The sequence below is a fragment of the Ixodes scapularis genome, unplaced genomic scaffold (assembly GCF_016920785.2).
Source record: "Ixodes scapularis isolate PalLabHiFi unplaced genomic scaffold, ASM1692078v2 PGA_scaffold12__126_contigs__length_90152505, whole genome shotgun sequence".
NCBI lineage: Eukaryota > Metazoa > Arthropoda > Arachnida > Ixodida > Ixodidae > Ixodes > Ixodes scapularis.
Genome location: NW_024609838.1, coordinates 76746282 through 76771936, shown reverse-complemented (window position 1 = coordinate 76771936; position 25655 = coordinate 76746282). Strand labels below are relative to the sequence as shown.

General features: G+C 45.3%; 1 protein-coding gene across 1 annotated transcript in view; it reads right to left on the bottom strand.

Annotated features, from left to right (window-relative positions):
* Window positions 1-1734: 1734 nt before the first annotated feature.
* Window positions 1735-25655, bottom strand: part of LOC115320784 — a 41826-nt gene continuing 17905 nt past the window's right edge. Inside the window, exons 2-5 of the mRNA XM_029980963.2 lie at window positions 10512-10663; window positions 10360-10424; window positions 8718-8807; window positions 1735-1868 (exon numbers count right to left, since the gene is read on the bottom strand). Of these exons, the coding sequence (XP_029836823.2) occupies window positions 1735-1868; window positions 8718-8807; window positions 10360-10424; window positions 10512-10663 (441 nt within the window). The remainder of the gene's footprint in view (window positions 1869-8717; window positions 8808-10359; window positions 10425-10511; window positions 10664-25655) is intronic.

Below are 25655 nucleotides of genomic sequence, written 5' to 3'. Positions count from 1 at the left end.
CGTACCAAACCACTTCTTTTTCTTTGTTCAGAACGGTCTCCAAAATCATTTTCATCCAGAGCGCTGCTTGCATCTTTTACTGATGACCTTCAAGCTATACTTGATAGGGGTTCAGAGGTTGACTCGATCTTTATGGATTTTAAGCCTTTTTGTATGTCTCTTTCAATATAATTCGAACGCCTTCATGTCTCAACGTGTTTGGAGAATTATTTTATAAAAAGTATTGCTTTCCGTTTTTTTTTTTCGAAGCTTTGGTGTAACCTATATGACTTGTAAGCTTATTGGACCACCCCAACTGATGTATATAAAAATGGTTCATTGTATGCATCCTGGAATAAAAAACTACATCAATCTTAGCCGTGATGATTATGGAATATTTTGCTTCCATTTACCTGTAAAATTTTCAACTAAACGCAGAAAGTCTAGTTTTTTTAAATGTTCTGAAAACATGCACGCAACAGAGTTTTTAGCTTTAGAAATATATTTAAAGAAACAAATCATCACTTATATATGTGCTTACGTCATTCACGTAGACGACGGAATCACATTTGTGCGGTCATTGCTATAAATGACGAGAGATCAAGTCACGCCTCGTTATTCGGAAGTCAGTTTCATTTCCCCACAATCGCCTACTAGAGTAGGGTCCGATGGGTAGTACTTAGTGCAGCCGCTTGCTCTCCTGCTCGCCTCTGCCTTGTGGTGCCGAGAAAAGGCGTCGGGTTGCGAATCGCCTTGACCTGGATTCCATTCCCGCAGCTTCCCTTGGTAGGTATCACCAAGTAAGTTCAAGCATTATTTTAAGAACAATTTTAAATATAATTAGCTAAGATCTGTATCCATATTTATGTAATGCCTACTGTATACTACGTATACTTTACGTTGAGTTTGCCAGCGTATGAAGACTCTTCTTACAGTTGAGCGCCATGAATTTTGCATATACGAGTGGTGTGTTCAGTTAGTAAGAATTATAGCTCTCTAAAAACTGGAACCTGATTCAGCTAGAGCTCAGGCTTTCTCTGAAGCGTTCATTTTGATGGGGACTTCGTGTAAACCATGGACATATTTAGGAATCGCAAAAGTGCAATAAAATGTGACTACAACATATATATATATATAAAATTTCTACCGCAATCAAGTACAAGCGCGTACCACATAACACAGTTCTTTGGGCAAATATTTGAACTTTGGCCAAACTAAATAAGAAAGCAATGCAATAACTTAGCGTGATATTCTCGTTCTAAGTATGACCGTTTCGGCCCTAAATTGTCAAACAATCGCGAGAGTTTGCCTTTACAGCCAAATTCCACGGCTGTCAACTAATACATTTGGGTCTAACTAAACAAAGAAATGCAAGTATTCGGTTTCATTCCTGTTTTTCTTTTTTTTCCTTTTAACTTTAGATTCAAAATTGTCAAACAGCTGTCAGAATAGGCTTCGCTGGGGGGGTGTTGGCACAATACCTAGCATTTTCGACTTATTTCTGGCACTTTGCCAATGGTGAAATCAACCGAAGATGCTCAAAACGTGCCTTGGCACAAACAATAAGAATATTTCTTGGAGCAAAACCTTACCATGCCTAACTTAAGCTCCCAAAAATGTCAAACTTGTGTCAACTTAGTTTTATTTCTTTTGCGTATTGCTGGGATTATTTTGGTTATCGGGGGTCTTCAAAAATGTTAAACGAGGGTGAAACAAGGTAATCTGGACACTTGCAAAATCTTCATAGGTTTTTTATTAATTGTTTTCTGGGTAAGGGCAATCGTTGATGGAATAGTGGAACACCGGCGATCCGCAGTGCCTTTGGAATTTTGTGAGGCATTTTCGTGGAGGTGTAGAAAATCTCTCTTTTGTCACCATCAGGTTACAGACTATAAAGGAAACAGTCAAAAAGCAGACTAAATTTTTGTGGGCCAACTATTTGCCTTTTTGTTTTATTATTAGTCTGAATAAACAAAATATCAAAGTGATTTTCCTTGCCAGCACTCAAATTTTAAGAGCAGAGAAAAGAACAGCAGAACACTGATGTATTTATGAAAACGATATTACCCAAATACCGAAGCTTGAGGGATATCTGGCGGGAGGGTCATCTGCCCCTCCCCCAAGATATACTAAGCACTTGTATAGCAAAACACCAATCTTGATCTAGGGCCGTTATTTATTTTCTATTTATTTTTGTGAGCATGTCCCAGAAGCACTTGTATTTTCTTTGCTAATTTATAAACCTTTAGTTGCAAGTACACCTTCGCCCTCTGGTGCTTGGTTTTTCACTTCGCTTTCGTCGTTCGAACTATTTTCATCATGTATAGTCTGAATTTGGCTGAATAAAAAAAGGCTGATAATATGTTGAATAATGAATACATATCATTATTTAAAAAAGAAGCTGTGTACATGACAGCTTTTGAACGACAGACGAATCGATTTTGTGTCGATAATGTTACCAGCATTCATCTGACCAAGACGACTGACCTTTTGCACTCGGGACCTTATAACAACAAGTCGTCTTGTGCTAGCACATCATGCGGGGGGAATTCTCCGTCTTATAAAGTCTTTATGTACAATGTTCTTCAAGATTATCCGGAACACGAAAACGGTTTCTTATTCCTTGGAGGGCTACCTTATCTGCTAAACGATTTCTCCATGACTTAGTGCTCAAGGACCAACTTGAGCAGGGGATGCCGCACGCTGGACCGTGGACACGATGGGAATTTTGTCGGCCGATCAATCTATGCTTATCGCCATCTCTTTGCACAAACAGGTATAGGTGACCGTCAAAACACAAACTGAATAGATGATTCTATCATTTACAATAGCGTTTGACGTTTCTACTGCATGAGAATGAATGCGCTGTTCAACTGGACGGCAAACGTGCTCCATTGTCTCCGGTCTAGGGGCGATGTCGGCCTTGAGCGAGGTGCCTCCCCTGCTTGAACTGTTTCATTCATTGTGCGCTGTCACGCTGTAATTCTTAGGATTCCACCAGAATTGTGCTCCCATGGGATAAAAAAAAACGTTCCCGTGTTTCGTATAAGTTTAGTGAGCACTGTATGCAACATTATGAATAATATATTTCAGTGTTTTCAACCACTATTGCATTTTGCATTTCTATAAATATTTTCAAAGGTCGCCTTCTCCGCCACCATTTTTATCCCCTGGGCTGTAGAAGGCGTTCTGAACATGCGCAGTAGCTCTCCTTCACGAAATATAAGACGTCGCGCATGCATCCAGAGCCCAGTGCCTCCGCATTTTTCACCTGTCTGATAAGCGATGCTAAGGTATATATATTTTTTGGCTTTCGGCGGGTTCCTGGAAACTTGGATTCTTTAATTCATTGGATTAAGTACGGTTCATTCATCTGCACAAATTCGTTTATATTTATATATGTATATACAGGGTGTTTCAGAAAACGCAGGCCAAATCGCTCCTGCGAAAACTACTCATCGCAACGAAAAAAGGCTTGTGGCGTTTTGGTCCTGGGTCAGGGGCCCATTTAGGAAAATGATTAAAGTCGGGGATAATTAAGTTGTAATTATTTTTGCGTAATTAACGTTTTAATATTGTGTTTAAGGGCATGGTTCAACTAAGAAAATTGCTCAGCATCATCGAAAAACACTAAATCAAGAAGTTGCAGAACGATAGAAGGCACGCGAAGCATTTTACGGCTTTCTGAAAAACCGCACAAAATCGACGGGATTTTAAGTTTCGGTTCGCTATCAGAGCGCATCTCAGCCCCGGCGGCACCGCGCCCCGTGGAAAGATAGTCCAACCAACCTCTGCTGCGCCATCATTGAACCTCCTGTCGGAACTCGCCGAACAGGCGCTCCTCGCCCAGAGAGACCGCCTCAGCAGCTCGACAGCTGGGCTTTCCATATTGGAAGAGCTTGGCGTGCCACCCAGTCTGGACGTCCGCCCGGCAGACGCGCACTCGCCCTCTCCGTGGGCCGCCCCGGTCACGCTTACCGACGGAAAACCCCTCCCACGAAACGTGGGACCTGGAACGAGCAACTCGGAGCGACGCAAACGCTTTGCCAAAGCGCACACACGTAGCGTCGCTCACAAATCACCGCCTACGCACACCATCATCTACACTGACATGACGGAGACCTTGCTGTCGACTGCCGGCGACGACGGGGAAGGAGAGGACAGAACCCCCAAGCACGTCCAGGCGGTCGCGTGGGTCGACACCACCCATGGCATTCCGAACGCGGCTGCGCTTTCGACCACTGGAGACGTCGACACTACGCAAGCGGAACTCATGGCACTTCTCCGAGCATCCCAGTGGGTTCTTCAAACTTTTGCACTAACAGACGTCCCACACAGGCTCCTACTGTTCACCGACTCGACTCCTGCGTACTAAACTTGCAGACGAGCGAGCGGGAGCCCCTCAATGTACACGGGAATAGTCGGCGAGTTGCTCGCCGCGTCCCTGGAACTTCGAAACAAGCTCAACATCCAAGCTACTATTTCCTGGGTGCCCGCGCATGCGGGCATTGACGGCAATGAGTGGACCCACAGCGAGGCGCGAGCAGCAGTTCGCCAGATGGCATACGCGCCGAACGGATTCCACAACTCAGCCGGCGTTGCGGCCGGCCCGGCCGACCCGTCTGTCGTCAAGGAAAGTGCTATACAGCGAAGGCGGAGAATCCTATGGCACTTTCGTGAGGGGCGGGAGGAACGCCCGGACGAGCAGTTGCGTCCCGTTCCTCCGATGCCGAACACCGAGGAGCACTCAGACCCTCGTCCGCCGCCTCGCGACCAACACTGTCCTATCCCCGGCGCTGCGCCATAAGTTCTTCGGCGACGATCCCGACGAGGGGGCGTGTCGCCGGTGCCGGAGTGCCGCGACGGCTGCCCATGTTGTCTGGGAGTGCGAGCGCCACGCTAGCCTTCGGAAAACAAAACTGGAGGAACTCCCAGACGAGATCCGTCCGGCGACGTATGTCGATTGGATTCTACCCACCAGTCGTGACAAGACGATCGTCTCCCTGCTGTGGACAAAGCTGGCGGAGTTCGTCTACAACGACGACGGCCCCGGTGGACGACTTTGCAGCAGCCGAAGGCGCTGGGATCAGCACCCACCCAGACCGCCATGACGGAAACGGCAGATCCTTAGGCCCGCACCGATGCAGACGACAATGGTGCATTATATGTGTGTGTATATGTATATATATATATATATATATATATATATATATATATACATATATGATATATAACAGGGCAATAAAGAACGTTCTAACAACAACAACAACGCGCGACGCTGCAGAGGCCGGTTGCACTATCTCTCCACGGGGCGCGGCGCCGCCGGGGCTGAGATGCGCTCTAATAGCAAACCGAAACTTAAAAACCCGTCGATTTTGTGCGGTTTTTCAGAAAGTCGTAAAATGCTTCGCGTGCCTTCTATCGTTCTGCAATTTCTTGATTTGGTGTTTTTGGATGATGCTGAGCATTTTTCTCAGTGAAACCATGCCCTTAAACACAATATTAAAAAGTTAATTATGCAAAAATAAATAACAACTTAATTATCCCCGACTTTAATAATTTCCCTAAATGGGCCCCTCGCCCAGGACCAAAACGCAACAAGCCTTTTTTTTGCGAGGAGTAGTTTTCGCAGGAGCGATTTGGCCTGCGTTTTCTCAAACACTCTGTATATATATATATATATATATATATATATATATATACTTGTTTTCACCAGAAATCTCTGTGCAGCTCAAACTTCGAGCCGATAGGATCAATCGAACAGCGTCAAAAGAACAACTTCGTAACATTCATCTTGGTTCTGCTATTAACCTTTAGGTTAATATAAAGCGAAGGCCAAATAACTTGCGATTTCAGCATGTGTGTTTGTGGTTGTATTTGTACGTGTTTTGACTGCGCGAGTACGTGTGATGGAACTAAATGTAGATTCATTAAAATAATATTATTTTTTCTATATGTAGTATAAGTCACCGGTATTTAAAAAAAACGTTGTTACACATATCGTGTAATTCATTTATATCGTAGATTATTTCCAAAAACTGTAATCTGGCAGTTAAAAAAATTCTGCAAGAAACAGTTTCCGGCAGAATTAATATTATAGTCACATTAATACATGTTTAAGCTGATTTGATTTTCTCCTTACGATCCTAGTGCAGTTCCAATCCAGAAAACTATTGTTACATCCTTCTAAATGATTTAAATCTCTTCATAATGCAACTTGAACGAAAACCTTTCTTGCTTTTTTAAAATTTTTAACGTTTTAGGCAGTGGCCAGCCTGACTGATATACGACAAAAAAGAGGCCAGGTGGATGGCACATAACACATTCTATGCACTCAATGACCGGACATGCGTGCCTTGTTGTGCAACATTGCTGATTACCGTAGAAAGGCGTCAGCCTACTAAGGCGAAAGTCAGTGTAAAAAAGGCTCGAGGTATACCTAAACATTTATGAGTTGTAAATGCGAAAGCACGTAATTGCTTTCGTAATTTTATTACAAATTCAAAATGCAAAAGCACGTACGTGCTTTCGTAAGCACGGGTAGCTGGGAGCAGGGCCACATGGCTCACGCTTCCCGCACCCACCACCCTCCCTCTTAACCTTCCCGACGCCCCCGTCGAGCTTCAGGAGGCGAAGTCGAGCCAGTAAGCGTTTTGTTTAAAGTCGAAAGCCTGACTTGTCTGTTTGTCTTCAATGTAAATCTCTCCTTATTTTAAATAAGAAACGAAGACGCTCAACCATATGCATTCTTCCGCTCCCGTTTTTCGTCTGTAGCGTTTTTGCGTCGACGGCAGGGCCCGCCCTCTTCTCGCCGCTCTGACCTTGGACGTTTCGTGTTAGCGGGGTGCAGACGGACACGCAGCGCCAAGGGGTGGCGGTGGCTGAAACTCACACGCAGCGGCCAATGGGAGCCTCGTCGGCGCTCGCCAGCCAATGGGTTTTACACCGCTCCTTTGGTATCCTTTGGTATCGTGGAAACTAGGTGCCGTTTGGCTAGGCATTTCACGTGGCTTCATAGCTGGGAGCTGGCCTCACTTGGAAAAAAGAAATAAGGTGCCGTTTGGCGTGGCTTCAAAGCTGATGGTGTCGGCTCGTTCCATGACACCAAGAATGATTTTGTATCTTAATAAACCGACACCTTCCTCCGGCAATCTGGAAGGCCGTGCAAAAAAGAACACCGATCCTTCCACTAAGTGCAGGAACGGTGTTAAGTATGCGACATACCTTTGGCACGCGGATTTTTCCACATTAGGCACATTAGGCAGTCTAACAGCGGCGAGAACGATAGAATTTCAGAACGCAAGCGGGCGGTTTTATCGAAGTTCGCATAATTCAGAGACCGTTAAGTGTTTAGCAGGAGTGCCAACAATTGCTCTGCTGAATGTAACTGCATCATGAATGTAAGCGGAGAATCAGATTTATTTATTTATTTATTTCAAAATACTGCGACCTCGATGAGGTCATCGCAGGAGTGGAGAGAAAACATACATATACATTCAAAAAGACAATCGATTAAAGATGTACACACCCTACAAACAAAACTTAGAAAACCTTGAAAAATGCAATATCAAAAGATTACAAAAACAATCACATACACTTCAAGTACAGATTCCAGGCACCATACCAGAACACCTACTGTATTTCTAACACAAACTTATCAAAATCGAGACAACGAATGGATCCATTTATGTTATTCCAGTTTTCTATCGTTCTAGGAAAAAAAGAATATTTAAAACAGTTAAGGTGGGCTCTGTATGGTACAAGATTTAATGGATGGAAGCTTCTAGTGCGTGATTCAGTAACAAAACTAACATATTTTTCTCGATTAAGTGTACAGTTATTATTCACTATTTTATGCAGGAGCTTGAGCCGTTCTACAGCGCGTCTAGAATCAAGAGGCGTAAGTCCTATGTCAGTCATGGCAGTCATGGGATCCGTTGGAACGTGTCGCAAAAGAGTTGATTCGTATCCCCTCTGCAAAAACTGTGTTGGTATTTACTTCGTTGTCTCATACAAACAAGTCAGGACTTTTTCAGGTATAAATCTATTTTGTATGTGTGTGTTTATGCTGTGCTGCGACGAGAAAGATTGCGGGTGAGGGGGGAGGGAGCTTAGTGTACTATCAAGTTGACTTTTTGGGTTCCGGGAATTCTCCCTGTGGTTGTTTGTGGCGGAAAAGGATTTTACTGTTTATCTTTAAGAGTGTTGCAAAGATGACAATGTAAATAAATATCCGTCGACAACTGAGGTGTTCTGCCTTCATAAATGGGATCAGTCTTCGATAAAGTCTTATCTGTGTTTTAGTACGGTGTGTGTAGTCCCTCACATTTATGTGTATTCCTTTTTTGCTTCCCTGTCCCAGGTTATGTTTTCAGAAAGAAATCACTGTTTTGGTAATTTACAATTACAAAATAATTTAATTTAACTATTTAGAAGTCTGGAATGCGTCCTGTTTGCTTGGTGCGTGCGACGTGCTTGTGCGTTCGGTTGCATGGGTGGACGCAATTCGAAAACCAAGCACTATTTTATATTCCGCACTAACTTTAGTGCTAAATCGTGTCATTAAAATGAAATTTGTCATTCTTAAGTATTTATTACACTGCACGCAGATCATATTTTTGTGTGAGTTAATCAGTTGCATGAAGCATTGCGCAGCGAACACAAATATTTTAGTTGGCACAAAGGGTTCAAACAGCCAACCTACGCCACTATTGCTCAAATTAGATTTTGGCACCCACCTTGAGGATTTTTTGGGTTCTTTATTACCATACACGACCTCATATTGGAAAATAATATCTCGCGTGTAGCCGTTGGTGGATATGATGGTTCTGTTCAAAAGTGGATGAAATAGGGTCAGAAACATATACTCATCCAAGCATTTTAGAAAAAAATAACATTATTGCGAACAACCTGAGTAGCGAGCAACGTGTGATTATTTTATTGTAGGGATTGCTCCGGCATTTTAAGCATTGCACTTAATACTAACCGGAGACGACGGACCATAAGAAAAAAAAATCACCCACGTCTCAAATGCAGCGTCTCCGGTTAATAGCATACCTAATCTTAACCAGCTTAACTGTCTATTATACTTGTCTTTTGTTGGAAGCGTACCGGCAGTCTGGTAATTTGTATATTGAAGCGCACCTATACTTTCGACGTTTCGGACAAAACGTTATACTACATAGTAGATTAAAGTGATATTTATGACACAAATATTATATAACCTATCCTGGCAAGGTGGAAGCCGGGACGTGGAATTCTGGCCTATAGTCATAAAACATACAGGGTTTTACAAAAAGGCACTTGTTAAAAAAAAAAAAAAAGATTAGTTCAATCTAAAAATTTGTAAAGTTTCATTTTGGGGTTTATTTTATTTAATTTATTTATATATTCACCCCACCCCGAGGTCACGTGACCACCCTGACGTCACATGACCCTCGAGGTCACGTGACGCCACCCCCTACAGGTCACGTGACACCCCAGGTCACGCGACACCCCAAGGTCACGTGACCCCCTACCCCCCCCCCCCCGAGATCACCTGACCCCCTTGAGGGGAGGAGAAAGGAGGGGAGCAGGGAGGATGAATGAAAGCCGTTTACAATTCCTTGTAACGCCGGATCAGAGCGTAGCTCTTGAGGAGGGGGATGGGAGTTTACTGAGGGAATAGTGACTCCTTGAGGTCACGTGGCATCAGGGGGGTCGTCTTGCGTCAAGGGGTCACGTCACATGAGGAGGGTCACGTGACCTCTGGTGGAGTCACGTGAGTTCGGGGGAGTCGGTAACCTCAGGGTGGGGTCACGTGACCTCGGGGGTCACGTGACCTGAGGGAGATCACGTGACCTCAGGGGGCTACGTGACCTCGGGGTGGGGTCGCGTGACCTCAGGGGGGTCACGTCACTTCAGGGGGGGGGGGGGGGTCTGTGATATTGGAGTCACGTGACCTCGTGGGGAAGTCACGTGACTTTCGGGGGTCATGTGACCTCACGGTTGCGCCGACGGCGACGGCGACGCCGACTCCGACGGCGACGCCGGTCAAGCCGGAAATGAGCCCCTAACAACTGCGGTCTAAAGCACAAAAACACTTACCAATGCTTTGACAAGTAGAACGAACAGGAGGAGCAACCACCAGCAAAGTTGCTTAAATCACGATTGAATTCCAAATTGAATGATCGCTCCTAAATATCAGCGATTAACCCTAACTCTGTGTCGACATAGCTATAAAAACTACGCAATTTCCTACAAACTCAGTGAATAAGTAAAACGAAGTGAACGCATAAGGAACTCTATACATCTTGTTAAAAAATACTGCCAACGATATTTGTTTTGTGGCTCTTTACTAGATTTTTAAGGTGAGGTTTTATAGGAAATACTTTAACTTACCTGGAAAGGTTCCCATATAAATTATGTAGTTGTTCACATTTTTCACATAGTACGGTTGATGAAAGCTGCAAATTAAACATGTTAAAACTCCAACTTGTTTGTGACATACGAATGACACAGTTTTTTATGTTATAAATGCATTTAGTACTCACGTGTCACCGTCCGTGTACCGGAGAAAGAAATCATACATTCTGAAATTTTCCCCTCCCTTTGTCGAAGTGTAGAAAACTTGAAAACCACAAATTATATTAGTAAAATTTCCAAGTGACTGAAGCATGTACGTTTGAGGCAGTTTCTGCATAACCTGGAAAAGTGTTTAAGTGTTTTGTAGAAAATGTGAAATAACGTCGATAGACGAATCTGAAGAAACTCAAAAATGAAATTGCTTTTTTTTTAACTGTTCGCCTCGAGATTGAACCGTGTAACCATCATGCGGCCCATAGAAGCAGATGAAGGCGGGGATACCGCCGTGCGTCGTCTGCTACGGGTGCCCTTTCAGAAACATGGATCTCGACGAGGCAAGCACGTTTCCGTCTGAGTTGAGCCCTACTCATTAAACGCTTGTTGTTTTTATTGCCGCTTCTTTCTACTGAAGGTTGTTTTGTATCATTTCAGATGCCTGAAAATTCAGCAAAGCGATGAATATTAAGACGGAAGCTTCCATAATCGCAGTGATGTGGTTAGTATACAACCGCTCGTCCCACATTTGTTTGTGATCTCGCACACACTATCGCTTTTATAAAACACTCGATGTTGATTGGAGCTGTAGTTTGACTAAAAAGTTGACCCGTTCGATCGCTACCTTTAATAGACTAATCAAAAAATAAATCCGTTAGTTGATTTTTGGCCGGTTATATTGCATGAAAGACGTTTAAAATACATATTTTTACTATTTTTACTATGCCATAAATGGAATATTGCATTCCCATTTTAAACGTCAATTTGTGACGCCTGCAGAAACATCAACAAGAAAAGCAATTTTAAAAAAAAGTAATTTTTAAAGTATATTTTAAACAGTATAATCACCCTCGATGTCAATCACGAGCACGTTGAAGTGGTTTACATGTGTACTAAACAAAATAAACACGTCAAAATATTAAAGCCTGCATTTTTTTCTTATTTTTTCCTTACCTTCTCCAGCGCAAAATTTCGATTAAATGGCAAAAAAAAAAAAGCATCGCAATTAAAGCATCACTTGAATAATCGAGCATTAATTGAGCAACTGCACACACCCGATATGCGTTAAGTGAGAGCGGAGGGAGATCGGAAAGTATCGCGAGAGTTGCTAGCCCTCATTATTTAAAGAGTGTCGCTGCGGCAGGTGCTGTGTCGTGGTGCGGCTCGTTTGTTGAAGTTGCACACTCTAATGTGTTTGAGTAGCAGATTATTTAACCAGAAATATATAATATTAGCCTCTTGGCATCTGCGGCCTTCACCGAGCAAATTGAAGCGTGTGAACTCCCATTACCGAGAAAAGCATCTAACAACATGAACTCTACTGCGTTGCTCGGTTACACCCGTTTGTTCCACTCGCGGCAGATATATCTGAAGGGTTTGTATCACTTGATTGAGTTTTCCTGCCAACGAAGTTTCCAGATCGTAACTAGGGGAGGCACATTGTCCTCATCGCAACGTAGTTGATTTTTTCTGACTCCAAAAAAAATCACCACACCATGGCAAATTAAAAAGAAAATTTGGATGCCGCTGGACTCTATAGCGCGGTGTTTTCTAATCCAGCCATAACGTTTTCTTCATGCTAAATATTTATATAACTGTAAAAGAAAAAAAATATAGAGCCTGCAATATCATAGCCCACAGTACACGTATTATATTATCCGGGTTAGAATTCATTCTTTTATTCAATTCCTACGATCATGAACAGATGCATCTCTTTTAAAAGAGGCAAATATTTAATATAAATATTGCAGTTCAGCCGGAGACAAGCATCCGTCGTGGTGATCCACGCTTCCTAACGCCGGCCTAGAGCAGACGCCGCATCCACACCAGTGATTACTTAAAGATAGGCAATACGCTGACAACCTGATTTGATCACTGAAGCACCGAACGGTAACCGCATCATTTTCAGTTAAAGTTGCCTTCCAACCGATATTAGCCGAAAAAATAAACGCAGGAATCTACTCCGTCTCTCGGCCGAACGTGGAGAGCCTATGGGGCGGCGATGCTTTTATCCCCGCTTTGATGATGATGATAGCGGGACAGTAGCGTCACTTTTAGGCCGATTTCAAGGTTAATAAAATCAGTAGAAAAACGAAACCTAAAAAAAAAAGACGTACCGCAGCATTCCTTTTTTTTTTTTTTTAAAGCGAAAGCATTAAGGAGCTCATGTCGCAGAATAGCCGACATGAGCGTCGGTGTTGGTGGGACGGGAAGATCCTTGATAATGCAGTTAAATAAAATGGTCCAAACAGGCTGGACAATCATGACAAAAATAATCCCTGGAGAAGAGGAACAAGGAGGACAAAGGAGAAACACAAATGTCCAAACATAGCTGGGTGACTTGTGCGCGACCGAAAAAATGCGCCTTGTCGTGGTATCAAACCTTGACATTTAATTGCCATATCAATCATAACCTTAAAAATGCCGTCCGTTCACCCTTGTTAATGTTAGACTGGTGGCGGCTAATAAAATCCGTTTGCTACACAGTCGGTAGAGCCCTCCACTCAAAATGAAGAGGTGCCTTTTTCGGTACCAGGACCAAGCGCATTGTTTTTTAGGACGCGCACCAGTCACCTAGCTGTCTCTGGAGATTTGTGTTTGTCCTTTATCCCCTTTGTTCCCCTTCTCTCTGGATACCCAAATGGTTTCTTAAACAACGTGTGTGAAAACATCTACACAAAACTGAAGCGCAAAGCCTCGGGCACAGGTGGAACGCGGAAGAAAAAAGCTAAACAAAAGATCGCAATAGTACCTACATCTATGCAATAACACACAAATTAAAAAAGCTAGCTGAGCCACAGGATATCAAGGTTGTGTGCTCTGCACCAAACAAAGCATATTCAATCTCGCGTAAGGTAAATAGAACACGAACTACGTACAACCTCCAATATCTCTCACAGGACACGATATGGCCCATGTGAGAAGGGGATTGTATATTATATTTCCCCTAATCGTGTGAAAAGTGTTACATTGGCCAAACTGGCTGATGTATTAATGACAGGACAGGACAACCCGCAGCATCTCTAAAAGGTCATCTACCAACCCATTGCCGCAACTGTGAATGCAGTGCAGAGTCCATCAGCGTCACCATCATCGCAAAACGCAAAAACCAGTCTGCACGAGATATGCCCAGGGCCATGGCCGTAAAAGAAAACGAAGCAGCGTGTGTCAACGAGCCTTCCAATCAAGCTCAATACCAAATATATATATATATATTGAAGCGGGTTCCGCTTGCCAGCTGTTTATTAACCGGACAAGACGTCCGGTTTCTTTGCTGGCTTGCTTTGAACTCCTTGCCCGAGCGCTCGCATCGCGCGACCTCCGGCCTCGTTCTTCTTTTCATCGCTACATTATCCCCCTCCCATTTTTTTCCTCTCCTTGTAGTGAGAATTAACGAAGTCCTTCGAACGGTGATAGCCGGTCACGGTGAACCACGAGCAGACGTCATCGATCATTGAGACGTATGCGATATACCACGTCGTTGAGCCGTTCGACGATCGTAAAGGGTCCTTGCTGATGGCGCTGAAGCTTCGGAGACAGTCCTCTTTTACGGATGGGGTTGCACAGCCATACCTTATCACTTGCTGAGAACGGGCGTGTTGCGACATGTGCGTCGTACTGAGTTTTCATACAAGCGAGCCCACTTGCCAAACGTTGTCGGGCAAATGCATGCCTCCGTTCTAGGTTCGCTCTCAGGTCGCTTACGTGAGACACTTGGTCTTTGGCCGGTTCTGATGCTTGTGGGATGGCAATTTCACAGGGCATACGAAGATCACGGCCAAATAGCATCGTGGCGGGCGTGTAGCGGGTGACCTCGTGAGCAGCTGTGCGGTATGCGTACAGAAACAGAGGCACGATGTTATCCCAGTCGTCTTGGCGGTCATTTACAAACATCGATAGATGTTGTAAAATGGTGCGGTTCATCCTCTCCACCAGGCCGTTCGACTGCGGGTGGAGGGTGTCGTTCTCGTCTTTGTGATATTGAAGATCTCGCAAACCTCTTGGAAGACTCGCTATTCAAAGCTCCTTCCTTGGTCTGAGTGGATGCTCAGTGGGGCTCTGTACCTGGTAATCCAATTCTTTACGAGAGCGTCAGCGATCACGGAGGCGGTTTGACTTTGAATGGGAATAACTTCGGGCCACTTGGAGAAATAGTCTACAATTACGAGCAGGAACCTGTTTCCAGACTTAGACCGAGGAAACGGCCCCAGTACGTCGATGCCGATACGCTCAAAGGGTGCCCCCGTCACATTTTCTTGTAGTGGTGACCGTTGTTTTACGTGGGGTCTTTTACGCGATGCACACATGTCGCACTGACGGCACCACTGCTTTACGTCATTGTGGCATTGCAGCCAGTAGAACCGTTGACGAATCTTTTTGATCGTGCGGTTCACACCAAAGTGTCCTTCTGGGCTAGTGTGCAGTTATTAAAATACCTGGGAGCAAAGCTTGCGTGGCAACAGCAGCTGCCAGACGACAGAACCGCCAGCAGCTGACTCCCAGCGTCGGTAGAGAAGGTTGTCGTGCAGAAACAGAGTCCCATTGAACCAAGTAACTCTTGATGGCAGGAGACAAACCGGACACTTCTTTAGAACGAGGTGTGTAGTTATTCTTCTTCCATTGGACCAGGGGTCCGATATCTGGATCGTCAAGCTGAGCGACACGAAGGTTTTCCAATGTCCACGCTTCGTTAGTGCAAGGCAGGTTCTGCAGTGAGTTGATTGACATGAAGCTCCGTTTTGCAATGCTTAAACACTGTTTGCACTTGTCATTGCACGGTCGTCGTGAAAGACTGTCGGCATTTGTGTGAAGCGCGCCAGCACAATATCGAATCTCGAAGTCGTATTGGTGAAGACGCTCCAGCCATCGGGCGACCTGTCCGTCAGGGTCTTGAAGTTTAGCATCCAGGTTAATGATGCGTGGTCGGTACGAATGATAAATTTCCGGCCCAATAACTAATGATGAAAATGAGTTACGGCCTTGGTGACACCCAACAGTTCGCGTCGGGTGGTACAGTAGTTTCTCTCAGGCTTGGTGAACACTTTGCTATAACAAGCGATGACTCGTTCATGCCCATCCTGTTCTTGCGATAAGACTGCGCCAACTGCCAAAGCACTAGCATCGGTGTCGAGTATAAACGCTGTGGTGTCTTTTGTGTAGGCAAGCGTTGGTGGAGACATGAGTGCTGTTCTTAATGTCTCAAATGCGTGCTGACATTCTGGAGACCAGAGAAAGTTTGCTTTTTTTTCTGTCAATGCATACAAAGGTTTGGCAAGGTGAGCGAAATTGGGGACGAATCTTCGGTAGTAAGATGCCAGCCCGATGAAGCTCTGTACGTCAGTGGTGGATGTCGGCGTCGGCCACTCAGCTAGAGCAGATAATTTGCGAGGGTCCCTGGAAACCCCATCCGCTGAAATGATGTGGCCGAGGTATTCGACTTGTCTGGTGAACAACGAACATTTCTTCGGTGTCAGCTTCAGATTCGCACGTTGTAGATGTGCAAACACTTTCTCGAGGTTCGCCAGATGGTCAGAGAATGTTTTGCCAAAGACAACAATGTCATCAAGGTATACGGGACAGATTGTGCCTATGAGAGCGTTCAAGACAGATTCCATTAGTCTCTGGAATGTAGCCGGAGCATCGCAGAATCCAAATGGCATAACTCTAAATTGGTATGAGCCACTACCTGTGGTAAATGCAGTCTTCTCGCGATCGCCCGGATGTACCGGGACCTGCCAATATCCACTCTTGAGGTCAAGCGTAGAAAACCACGTGCATCCTGCAAGAGTGTCCAAGATGTCATCGGTTCGATGCAAAGGGAAAGAGTCCTTCTTAGTGACTTCATTAAGTCGTTTGTAGTCTACGCAGAATCGTGTTGACCCGTCCTTTTTTTCACTAGTGTAACTGGTGAAGACCAAGAGGAACATGCCGGCTCAATCACGCCCTGCTGTAGCATCGTCTTCACCATGTCGTTGATGCATGACCTCTGAGCGAGAGGAACGCGCCGAGGAGGCTGCCGTACAGGAGCAGCATGTCCTGTCACAATTTGGTGTGTTGCTGCTGACGTCAGCCCCAAATCTGTATTGCCTGTGCTGAAAAGGTTTGGAAATCGTTCAAGTAGCTGCCGAAGCTGATCAGCGTCTGTCTTGTCCAGCCCAAAAGTTGCCCTCACGTAGAGTGGCAACAAGTGCGCAGCTAAGTTGGTAGACAATACGTGGAAACAGAGATACGGGGACGTGGGATTTATTGGCATCCCGCTGTCACAGAGCACCATTACCGTGGCAGCACCCAAGGGAAAGGAATCAGTTCTCAAATGCAGTAGCCCAGCGTTCAAGTCGAGTACACTATTCTGTGCCTTAAGAAAATCGACGCCGAGGATGCATTGCTCATCGACAGCCGCGACGACAACAGACAGCGTAACTTGAAGGCTTGCCACGCTAAAAGGCACGGTTGTGCAGCCCAGTACAGTTACCATCTCCCCTGTGGCGATTTGCAGAGCGTATTTTTCGGGGTTTGGTGGGACGAGTAGGTTCGCCTTCACGAGAACTTCAGGGCGGATGACAGATGTTGTTGCCCTCGTATCGACAAGTGCGCGCACGGGCACACCGTCGACGATACCCTGGATGTAGATAGATGCCATGGATGAGGCTAAGGCACGAGTTGATGTTATTCGCCTTTGCGTTGGCATTGTTGGGGTCCGACTAGCAATACGAGGGTGGTTCTTAGGAAATTGTGGCCGCGTGTGACCTGGCTCGTAGCAGTTCCAGCACACGAGAGCTGGAGTCGCCTGCATTTTCATAGCTGGTGTCTGCGGTTGCATAAAGGGTCGCAGTGACGTGGATCAAGAGGCCTGTCGAGCAGCTTCTACCTCCAGGGCACAAGTGTGTGCGGCCTGTAGAGTCTGGGGGCGTGCTAAGCGAACGGCGTCTTGCACGTCGACAGACGAGATAGCATCGATGAAAGACATGGTGGCGAATGCTTGAATTGTTTCCTCTGGGCAGCCGGGGAACGCAAGACGCGCTAGATGTTCGATGTCATCGGCGAGTTGAGAGATCGTTTCAACCGTTGACTGCCGGCGGTTGCGGAGCTGCGCGTGGTGGAGATAGCGGAGCGGCCCGTCCCCGAAACGTTCGTCCAATGCTGCGACCAAGGCCTGGTGGGATCGGCGAGCTTCAAATGGCATGTGATGCAGTATACTCAAGGCTGGTCCGGCAAGATGAGCGGCCAAGGCTTGAGCCTTTTAAGCCTCAGCCCAATTGTTCGCATCAGCGATGAGGATGAATTGTGTTTTGTAAGGTCCCCAAGGAGCGGTACCGTCGTACGTTGACGGTTTTAGCCTCATGCTTCGGAGTCCGACGAGGGCCTGGGCTGGAACTATACCGGTATGAGGTTCCTCGAGTGCGGGGAGCCGCTCGAGCTTCTCAGCGCTCCAGACGGTCGGTGAGGGAGGCGGTCATTTCCTGAAGCACTGACGTTGAGCTCTGCAGAACGTTGCTCTCCCGCGCGGCGTAAACGGCCTCGAGTCGCTCCAAGTGGTTCGTGATTAAACCCATGAGTTGAGAAGCTTGCGGGTCCGACAGGGCCGTATTTTCGGCGGTAGTATTGGTGGTGTGGTCCCGCTGAAGGTTGGAAGCAGGTTCCATGATCCGGGGAAGGCGTTGACCAGAGCGGAGCTCCACTTCTGACACCAAATGAAGCGGGTTCCGCTTGCCAGCTATTTATTAACCGGACAAGACGTCCGGTTTCTTTGCTGGTTTGCTTCGAACTGCTTGCCCGAGCGCTCGCGTCGCGCGACCTCCGGCCTCATTCTTCTTTTCATCGCTACAATATATATATTTGCGGTGTTTTATGTTTCATCGAAGAGCGGGCGATTCAAATTTAAGTTAAGTTTGGTTTTACGATATACGTTGTGTGTTTTTACGTGTCTTTTAACAACAAAAAAAAAATAAAAAAAAGACGATCTTAAGGTTTAAAAAGAGGAAGAGGTATCTAACAACGTTGCTGGTCCAGCGGCCTGTCTGTTCCTTTTTTCCTGTATAATATTTTCTCCTAAGTTCAGCCGGCCCTATTATAGTTTGCCCTATTATAGAGTAAAGGCCGTCTGCAGGCGACGGATATTTCCCTTTCGGTACGAGCGTAAACTGAAAGAGCGACACAGCATTGGGCAGTCAGCAGGATTCGACGTCACAGTATTCGAAACAAAGGGGATCGGTAGCCGAGTGGGATTGCGCACACCAGCTCGGAGCACGTGGTGCGAAAGCTCGTGCTGCATAACCCAGGATCCTGGGCTCAATCCCCACCCTTGCCCGTTTCGATCTGGATGAGCATCGTAGCGGTGGGCGGCCGTGTATCACTATACTGCGTGGTGCACGTCAAAGACCCCAGGCTAGCGGTTGTACTGCACTGGCTAAATTGTTACTCGTCGCCCGTTTAGGCAGACCCAGTTCTAAGCTGTATAAGCATACACACAACCCAATTTTATTATGAAAAGGGCTCTTAAACATTGAAATACAAGCGTTCAATTTCACGGGAGCAATGATCGCAATTACGCAATTTGCTGTGGTTTGAAACGCGCGTTTGTATATTCTACCGCTGAATATGGACGTGACGAAAAGCTCAAACACGCCAAGTTTTCAGTCACCAAGAGTTACACCTTTCTACTCTAGTGACGCTAAAACGACATAAATTTGTGGAGTTGCATTCTAAGGAGCTCACAACTACTGCTAGGGCGTGTTTCGTGGCCCGTGGTTGGCCACGAGATGCTAGCGTATTCAATACAATGAATGGTCAAACTCTCCCAATATACGTCTCTGGCACCAAAAAGCTCAACCAAAGCCCCTTTCTTTCTAATTGTTACGCAACTATCTGACGAATGGGACACAGCTTGTAGCAATTAATAACATACTTTGACACTGAATATATAATATATTGTGTTCCACCAGGATTCACATTGGGACCCGTGTTGTTTCTTTTCTATATTACAAATATTGTATCCATTCCTCAAACGTCAGTTGTTGTTCTCTATGCGGATGACTTGAACTTGTTTCGCTTCATTCAAAAAGTGAGAGCCATTCCTTCCCGCGAAAAGGGAAGTCGAGCGAAGCTGGCGCTCTGGTGCGACTTGCTATGTCGGGCTGAGAACGGCGTCAACGGCGGTTTCGCGTTGGCGGAGTGCTCATTCTCGCTTCTGGGGGCGCCGACGCTCTTCGTACTCTCGCTGCTCCTCTTCGGAACACACAATACGTGTACGAGGTATATGAAGTCTGGAGTTCAACTGATAGGGAGAGTGACGCGATCTTCGGCAGGTCACCGCAAAAAGTGAGCAGCATTGCGCAATGTCAGGGGGGAGAGACGCCGAGCGTGGGGAAGTCACGCGCGAGTGGCGCCTATGTCTGCAGCATTAACTGTACAAAATTATTGGGCTACGCTCGGCCTGACCCTGGAGACGATCTGCCAAAACCTAGCCATAGAGAGCTTCGTTGTAAATGCTTGTGGGTGTCCACTTTAGCCACCATCCGATGCCCCGCCTCAACCGTCCCGAAGGAGATCACACAACGCAAGGTGCGGAAGATCTACTGTGTCACAGTTGAACGACCTGGAGGCAGCGCCTTGTCCTTTGCCGTTCCGTCGTCGTCCATCCGGAAGCTCGCTGACCGAGCTCTGCTTCGTGCCGTCCTCTTCTTCTCACTTGGGCCCCGCTGGCCCATTTCGGGTCCCCTCGAGGCCACCGATCCCCACAATATTATATCTTTTTTTTTGTCATAAATGTATTAAAAAAAAAATCTGTCCAAATGGGTTGACGCCAATCAGCGTCTTGTAAATTTTATTTTTATCTTTCTAGTTAGGTTCTGAACGTTTATCCTCACGTATTTGATATATTGGAACTTACATCCTTCTGCAGTCCTTCAGGAAACAATCAAAAATATATTTAATAAATCATGTTTATTATCTTTTAATGGGGCTTAATGGGTTCAATGGCTTTTATTTTAAAGCTTTATTATTGCGTTGCATCGTTTGCATACACTAGTGTATTTGCAGCTTACATGTTGAATTTGTGTTGCTCTGTCAACGTAAATGAAAAGAGCTTATACGATACCTTTCAATCTTCAAAGATTACTACGAAAAGAACATTACACAGTACTAAAATAGAGATTCATAAACTGCTTATATTCTGCTTCCAAAGACATTGACGGCTTATTTACAGCATTTCCATGTTTGGTAGTTGTGATTGATTTCTTGACAGGCGATTGTCTTCACAATTTCTTTTTTTGTTTTTTTTTGTTAATACTGTTAATAATGTGGTCGTTGAGTTCCATAAAGGTACGCCTTTATTACACACCTGAAGGTTCTCAGAAACGCCCAAGTACAAGTTTTTATTTTTGACACATCCGGGGGGGGGGGGGGGGGGGGGTGTTATGTTTGCCCAGCTTATCATAAATGCAGCTTTTTGTTTGACCTCTGTAGCAGAACCCACAATCAAACGGGAGTTTGTCGACTACTCTGGAAACAGATGTAACGTATTTGTCCCTGTGCTTCTTCGTTTAAGCTCTTTTAGCTGAAGCGAATGAAGTCAAATGTTTGAAGTTAATATTTATGCTAAACACCAGGGATGGGCAGTATTTAATATGCAAGTATTTGAAATACCTATTTAAAATATTGTGTGTATTTTGCATTCGTATTTAATTACAAATTGGGTAATGAATTTGACGTGAGTATTTAAATACAAAACGTGGGTATTTCAAATACAATTGTAATTAAATACAATTTTGTGGGCGAAAATACATCCCTCAAATTTATTGTCACGATAATTCTTGTTCTTATGCAGGGGGGTTAAAAGATATAGTTCCCATCCTTTATTCGGCCATGGGGCTTTTTTTTTCTTTTTCTCCTTCGGCTCTCGTTTAAAGGAACTGTCCAGAGCAGGAAGAAAACTGCATTCTACACCGAATGCGGTGTCTCTCGATCAAGCACGAGCGTTTAGTGACTTTGTGATTACGGTGCTAGTCCAGGGCAAGAATAGTGACGAAATCGACCTTCACAGGCAGACCGGCTAAATAAGTACCCGTGACAACTTGTGATGCTTTCCAGCCTGATTTCCATCCATATTTTTGCCTGGAACATTCTAAATGCGCGGGTCGTCCAGATTTTTGTAAATGGTGCGAGCTGCAACAATAAAAAATTCTCTATCTAGCGCTGAATGTCTTGGTCGTCTCGGTTCTTTGTTGGTCTATACCAGAATGTAATCGACAAAAAAAGCTGCTTGAAGCACTGTACTTTTTTCACCTATTACGTCCAAGCTGATTACATTTATTTTGTGATTATATTTCTATTACATTACTAGAGCCTCCCACCTAACTCCCGAGTGTGCGATGCAAAACTAAAATGAGATACCCAGAAACCCGTTGCAGGTGCCCTGAAGTCGCTGACGCAAATTTTGAGGAACGTATTTGGAAAAGTATTTGGAGGAGACCAAATACATTTGGTTGTATTTGTATCTTGTATTTAAATGCTTTTTTGGAAATGTATTTAGATTTGTAATTAAATACATGTTTGACAAAATATTTTGTATTTGTATTTCGATACATATTTGCATGTATTTTGCCCATCCCTGCTAAACACCATGCGTAAACCCAACTTACCACCCGTCGATTTCAAGTTCTGGGATACTTAAAGGGGTCCTGCAATCATATTTAAGCGTCTAATTTTTTTACGGTTTCCACGTCTCTTGGAGTTCGGGCAAGCCGTCGAGCACGAAGAGAGTCACTAAATAGCAGCGCGTCATATATTATTAACCGGACGACACGGAAACCTCCTCCACCTACAAGGACGGCTTGCGGTGTCGAAAACGCTCGAAATGTAACGTCTTTGATCCTGGGCTTACTACTGGTCAGAGCCGCTAAAAGCTTTTTTAGTCGAAATGCAAAATATAAGTGGCGCGAGCCGTTTCAATTATTTATGAAAGTAGACTTTGTTTAGTATTTTAGATCAGAAAAGAAACAAACGCAGTTTATAATTTACCCGAAGGAAAAATCCATCAGTGTAACCCTGTTTGGCAGTCAATGTTTTCTAGTGGACCGCTGACTGTGCCTGACTGTACGTCAAGCATGTCTGATTGGCCAACAAGTTACTCTGACCGACAGTCAAACTCCGGTCAGACTCCGCTTGTCGGCTTTCTGATGGTTTCCTGGTGGCAGTCGGCCGCCGCGAAATGCCATCAGGATGTCTTGGTGGCGATTCTCACTGTACATCGATTGTCTCGACAGTACGTCAAAAAGCTTTGACGTGCAGACAGACGTACGGTCAAAGGACATAAAGTTCGTTAGGATACCACTATTTCGTCAAATCTATGAATATGAAAAGCAATCTATGCACGAGAAAACGATTTCGGGACGTGAGCCCATAAAACCGCTGACGTTAGAGATATGACACGCAACCGACCGACAACCTTGACCAGAAGCCCGCCGAAGCGCCGAACACGACACTTCGCTTCGCCCATAGAGGCTTCGCCGAGCTTTCATGAACGATCGCTTTCGACTTGTTTTGTTTGCCCGCTTACTCCAGCCTGTCGATCCTGCCCGGGCTCTACAATGTCTTAAGTTTTAGTAGAATTTCTACTGGACAAGACCCAGCCTGTTGTGAGTTCCGACGATGTAAGGAACTTTAGCGGCGTAGTTGAAGACGACAAGGTGTACCATGGGTCTACTGGGCCAGTGACGCGCGAACAAAAGACTCGTTCTACGACGCTAAAGTACTCTACATGGCAGGTGAGTACAACTGAAGTACGCCGAGTGATGTACGAGTGCTTTGCATAACATGCTGACGGCTTAACTGCATTTGCAGCCGAAGCGTCTCGTATAAAACGAATAGTCAAATCGAGTTTTCAAACCGGTGGCATAGCATAGGGGTTAAGGTGGCCGATTTGTTCACAAGTGGTCGCGGGTTCGATGCGCGGTAGTCCTGCTTTTTTTTTTTCTTTTTCTTTTTTTTTTGAACATTTTGTTTTATCGAGGCATTTGACCATATTTATGAGTGCGTATAGCTTTACTCTTATATAAATGCTGCCCTTGTTGATGAAATTTCCTTGGCAGTGGCAGTCAGACGTCATCTGATGGACCATCAGATGACGTCTGATGGTCCTCACGTTCCACCAAGGCTGCTGACTGGCAGTCAGTGTACCAAATTACGTATCTTGATGGAATTTTCAATAGGGTACGAAAACAAGAAATGACCCGTCGACATACCCGCCACCAAGCAAAAAGGCGGCGCATACAGGAAAGGTGTAGTGGGATCAGACACCGACGAGCGGCGAGTGTAGAAAGGTCCCGGATGTACGCAGCAGCGCTGCAGTCGAGGATCCGACCGATTTCGGGCGTTCCGAAGGCCTTCGGCGAGCAGCTTCGGCTTGCGGTTTGGCCCTTTGGCAGTGTGGCAGCGCAAAGTGGCTCCCATTCTGAACTTATTCTTACCCCGGGTTTGCTGTCGTTTGTGGCCAATGAAGTGTCATACCGAATAAGTGTTTAATCGCTCAACAAATGCCATGCGAGCCGCCCTGGCTGCCCCCCTCATACAGCCTATCCCGAACATTCTTTAGTGATCTGGATAGGCTCAACCCCAAGATTCTCGGACAAGCGAGCGCCGTTCCTACTTACGCCATCTATCGGCCGCCGCTGCGCCGGCGCCCGTAACTCAATGGACCAAAGCGATCTTTTTTTATACAAAGAAAACTAATCACTCAATCCCTTTGCACTTTTGTGTCACGTTTTAATACGTTGCCCTCAACCTCCACGAGAATTTTCGTGGTCCTGGGTTTATATTAAGTCTGGCCAAAATGCAACCAAACTTTTACTCATTGGTTCCTATGGCGAACCGCAGAAAAATCATACGTCTTTTCAACATTCGATGCAAACCCTAAGAAAACCACACGATCAATTTAGTTGCATTTTGCTATATATATAGCCAATGTCTCTAGCTCCATGGAAACAGTTTTTGCTTTCAAATTACTTAAATTTAAAGTGGTTCCCCAGGGCTTTAAATACCAAAAAGAATCCGCAGTTGGTGAGGAGATTTATTTAATTTATTTATTTAATTTATTTAGTTATCGCTCTCCAAAGGTTGCCTCAGACGTCAAAATCGGCCAAAAAGGGGGCGTTTCCCACAAATTTGGGCATACGCGCCGTCAATTGTACCATCAATGGCGACACTCAGCAGTCTGTAATTCATTATCAGGAATCTCCTGTAGGTGTATGACGTGTATGCCCGAGTGCTTTTGAAGCGGCCCAGAATTTATTTAGTTATCGCTCTCCAAAGGTTGCCTAAGACGTCAAAATCGGCCAAAAAGGGGGCGTTTCCCACAAATTCGGGCATACGCGCCGTCAATTGTACCATCAATGGCGACACTCAGCAGTCTGTAATTCATTATAAGGAATCTCCTCTAGGTCTATGACGCGTATGCCCGAGTGCTTTTGAAGCGGCCCAGAATTTATTTAGTTATCGCTCTCCAAAGGTTGCCTCAGACGTCAAAATCGGCCAAAAAGGGGGCGTTTCCCACAAATTCGGGCATACGCGCCGTCAATTGTACCATCAATGGCGACACTCAGCAGTCTGTAATTCATTATAAGGAATCTCCTCCAGGTCTATGACGCGTATGCCCGAGTGCTTTTGAAGCGGCCCAGAATTTATTTAGTTATCGCTCTCCAAAGGTTGCCTCAGACGTCAAAATCGGCCAAAAAGGGGGCGTTTCCCACAAATTCGGGCATACGCGCCGTCAATTGTACCATCAATGGCGACACTCAGCAGTCTGTAATTCATTATAAGGAATCTCCTCTAGGTCTATGACGCCTATGCCCGAGTGCTTTTGAAGCGGCCCAGAATTTGTTTAGTTATCGCTCTCCAAAGGTTGCCTCAGACGTCAAAATCGGCCAAAAAGGGGGCGTTTCCCACAAATTCGGGCATACGCGCCGTCAATTGTACCATTAATGGCGACACTCAGCAGTCTGTAATTCATTATAAAGAATCTCCTCTAGGTCTATGACGCGTATGCCCGAGTGCTTTTGAAGCGGCCCAGAATTTATTTAGTTATCGCTCTCCAAAGGTTGCCTCAGACGTCAAAATCGGCCAAA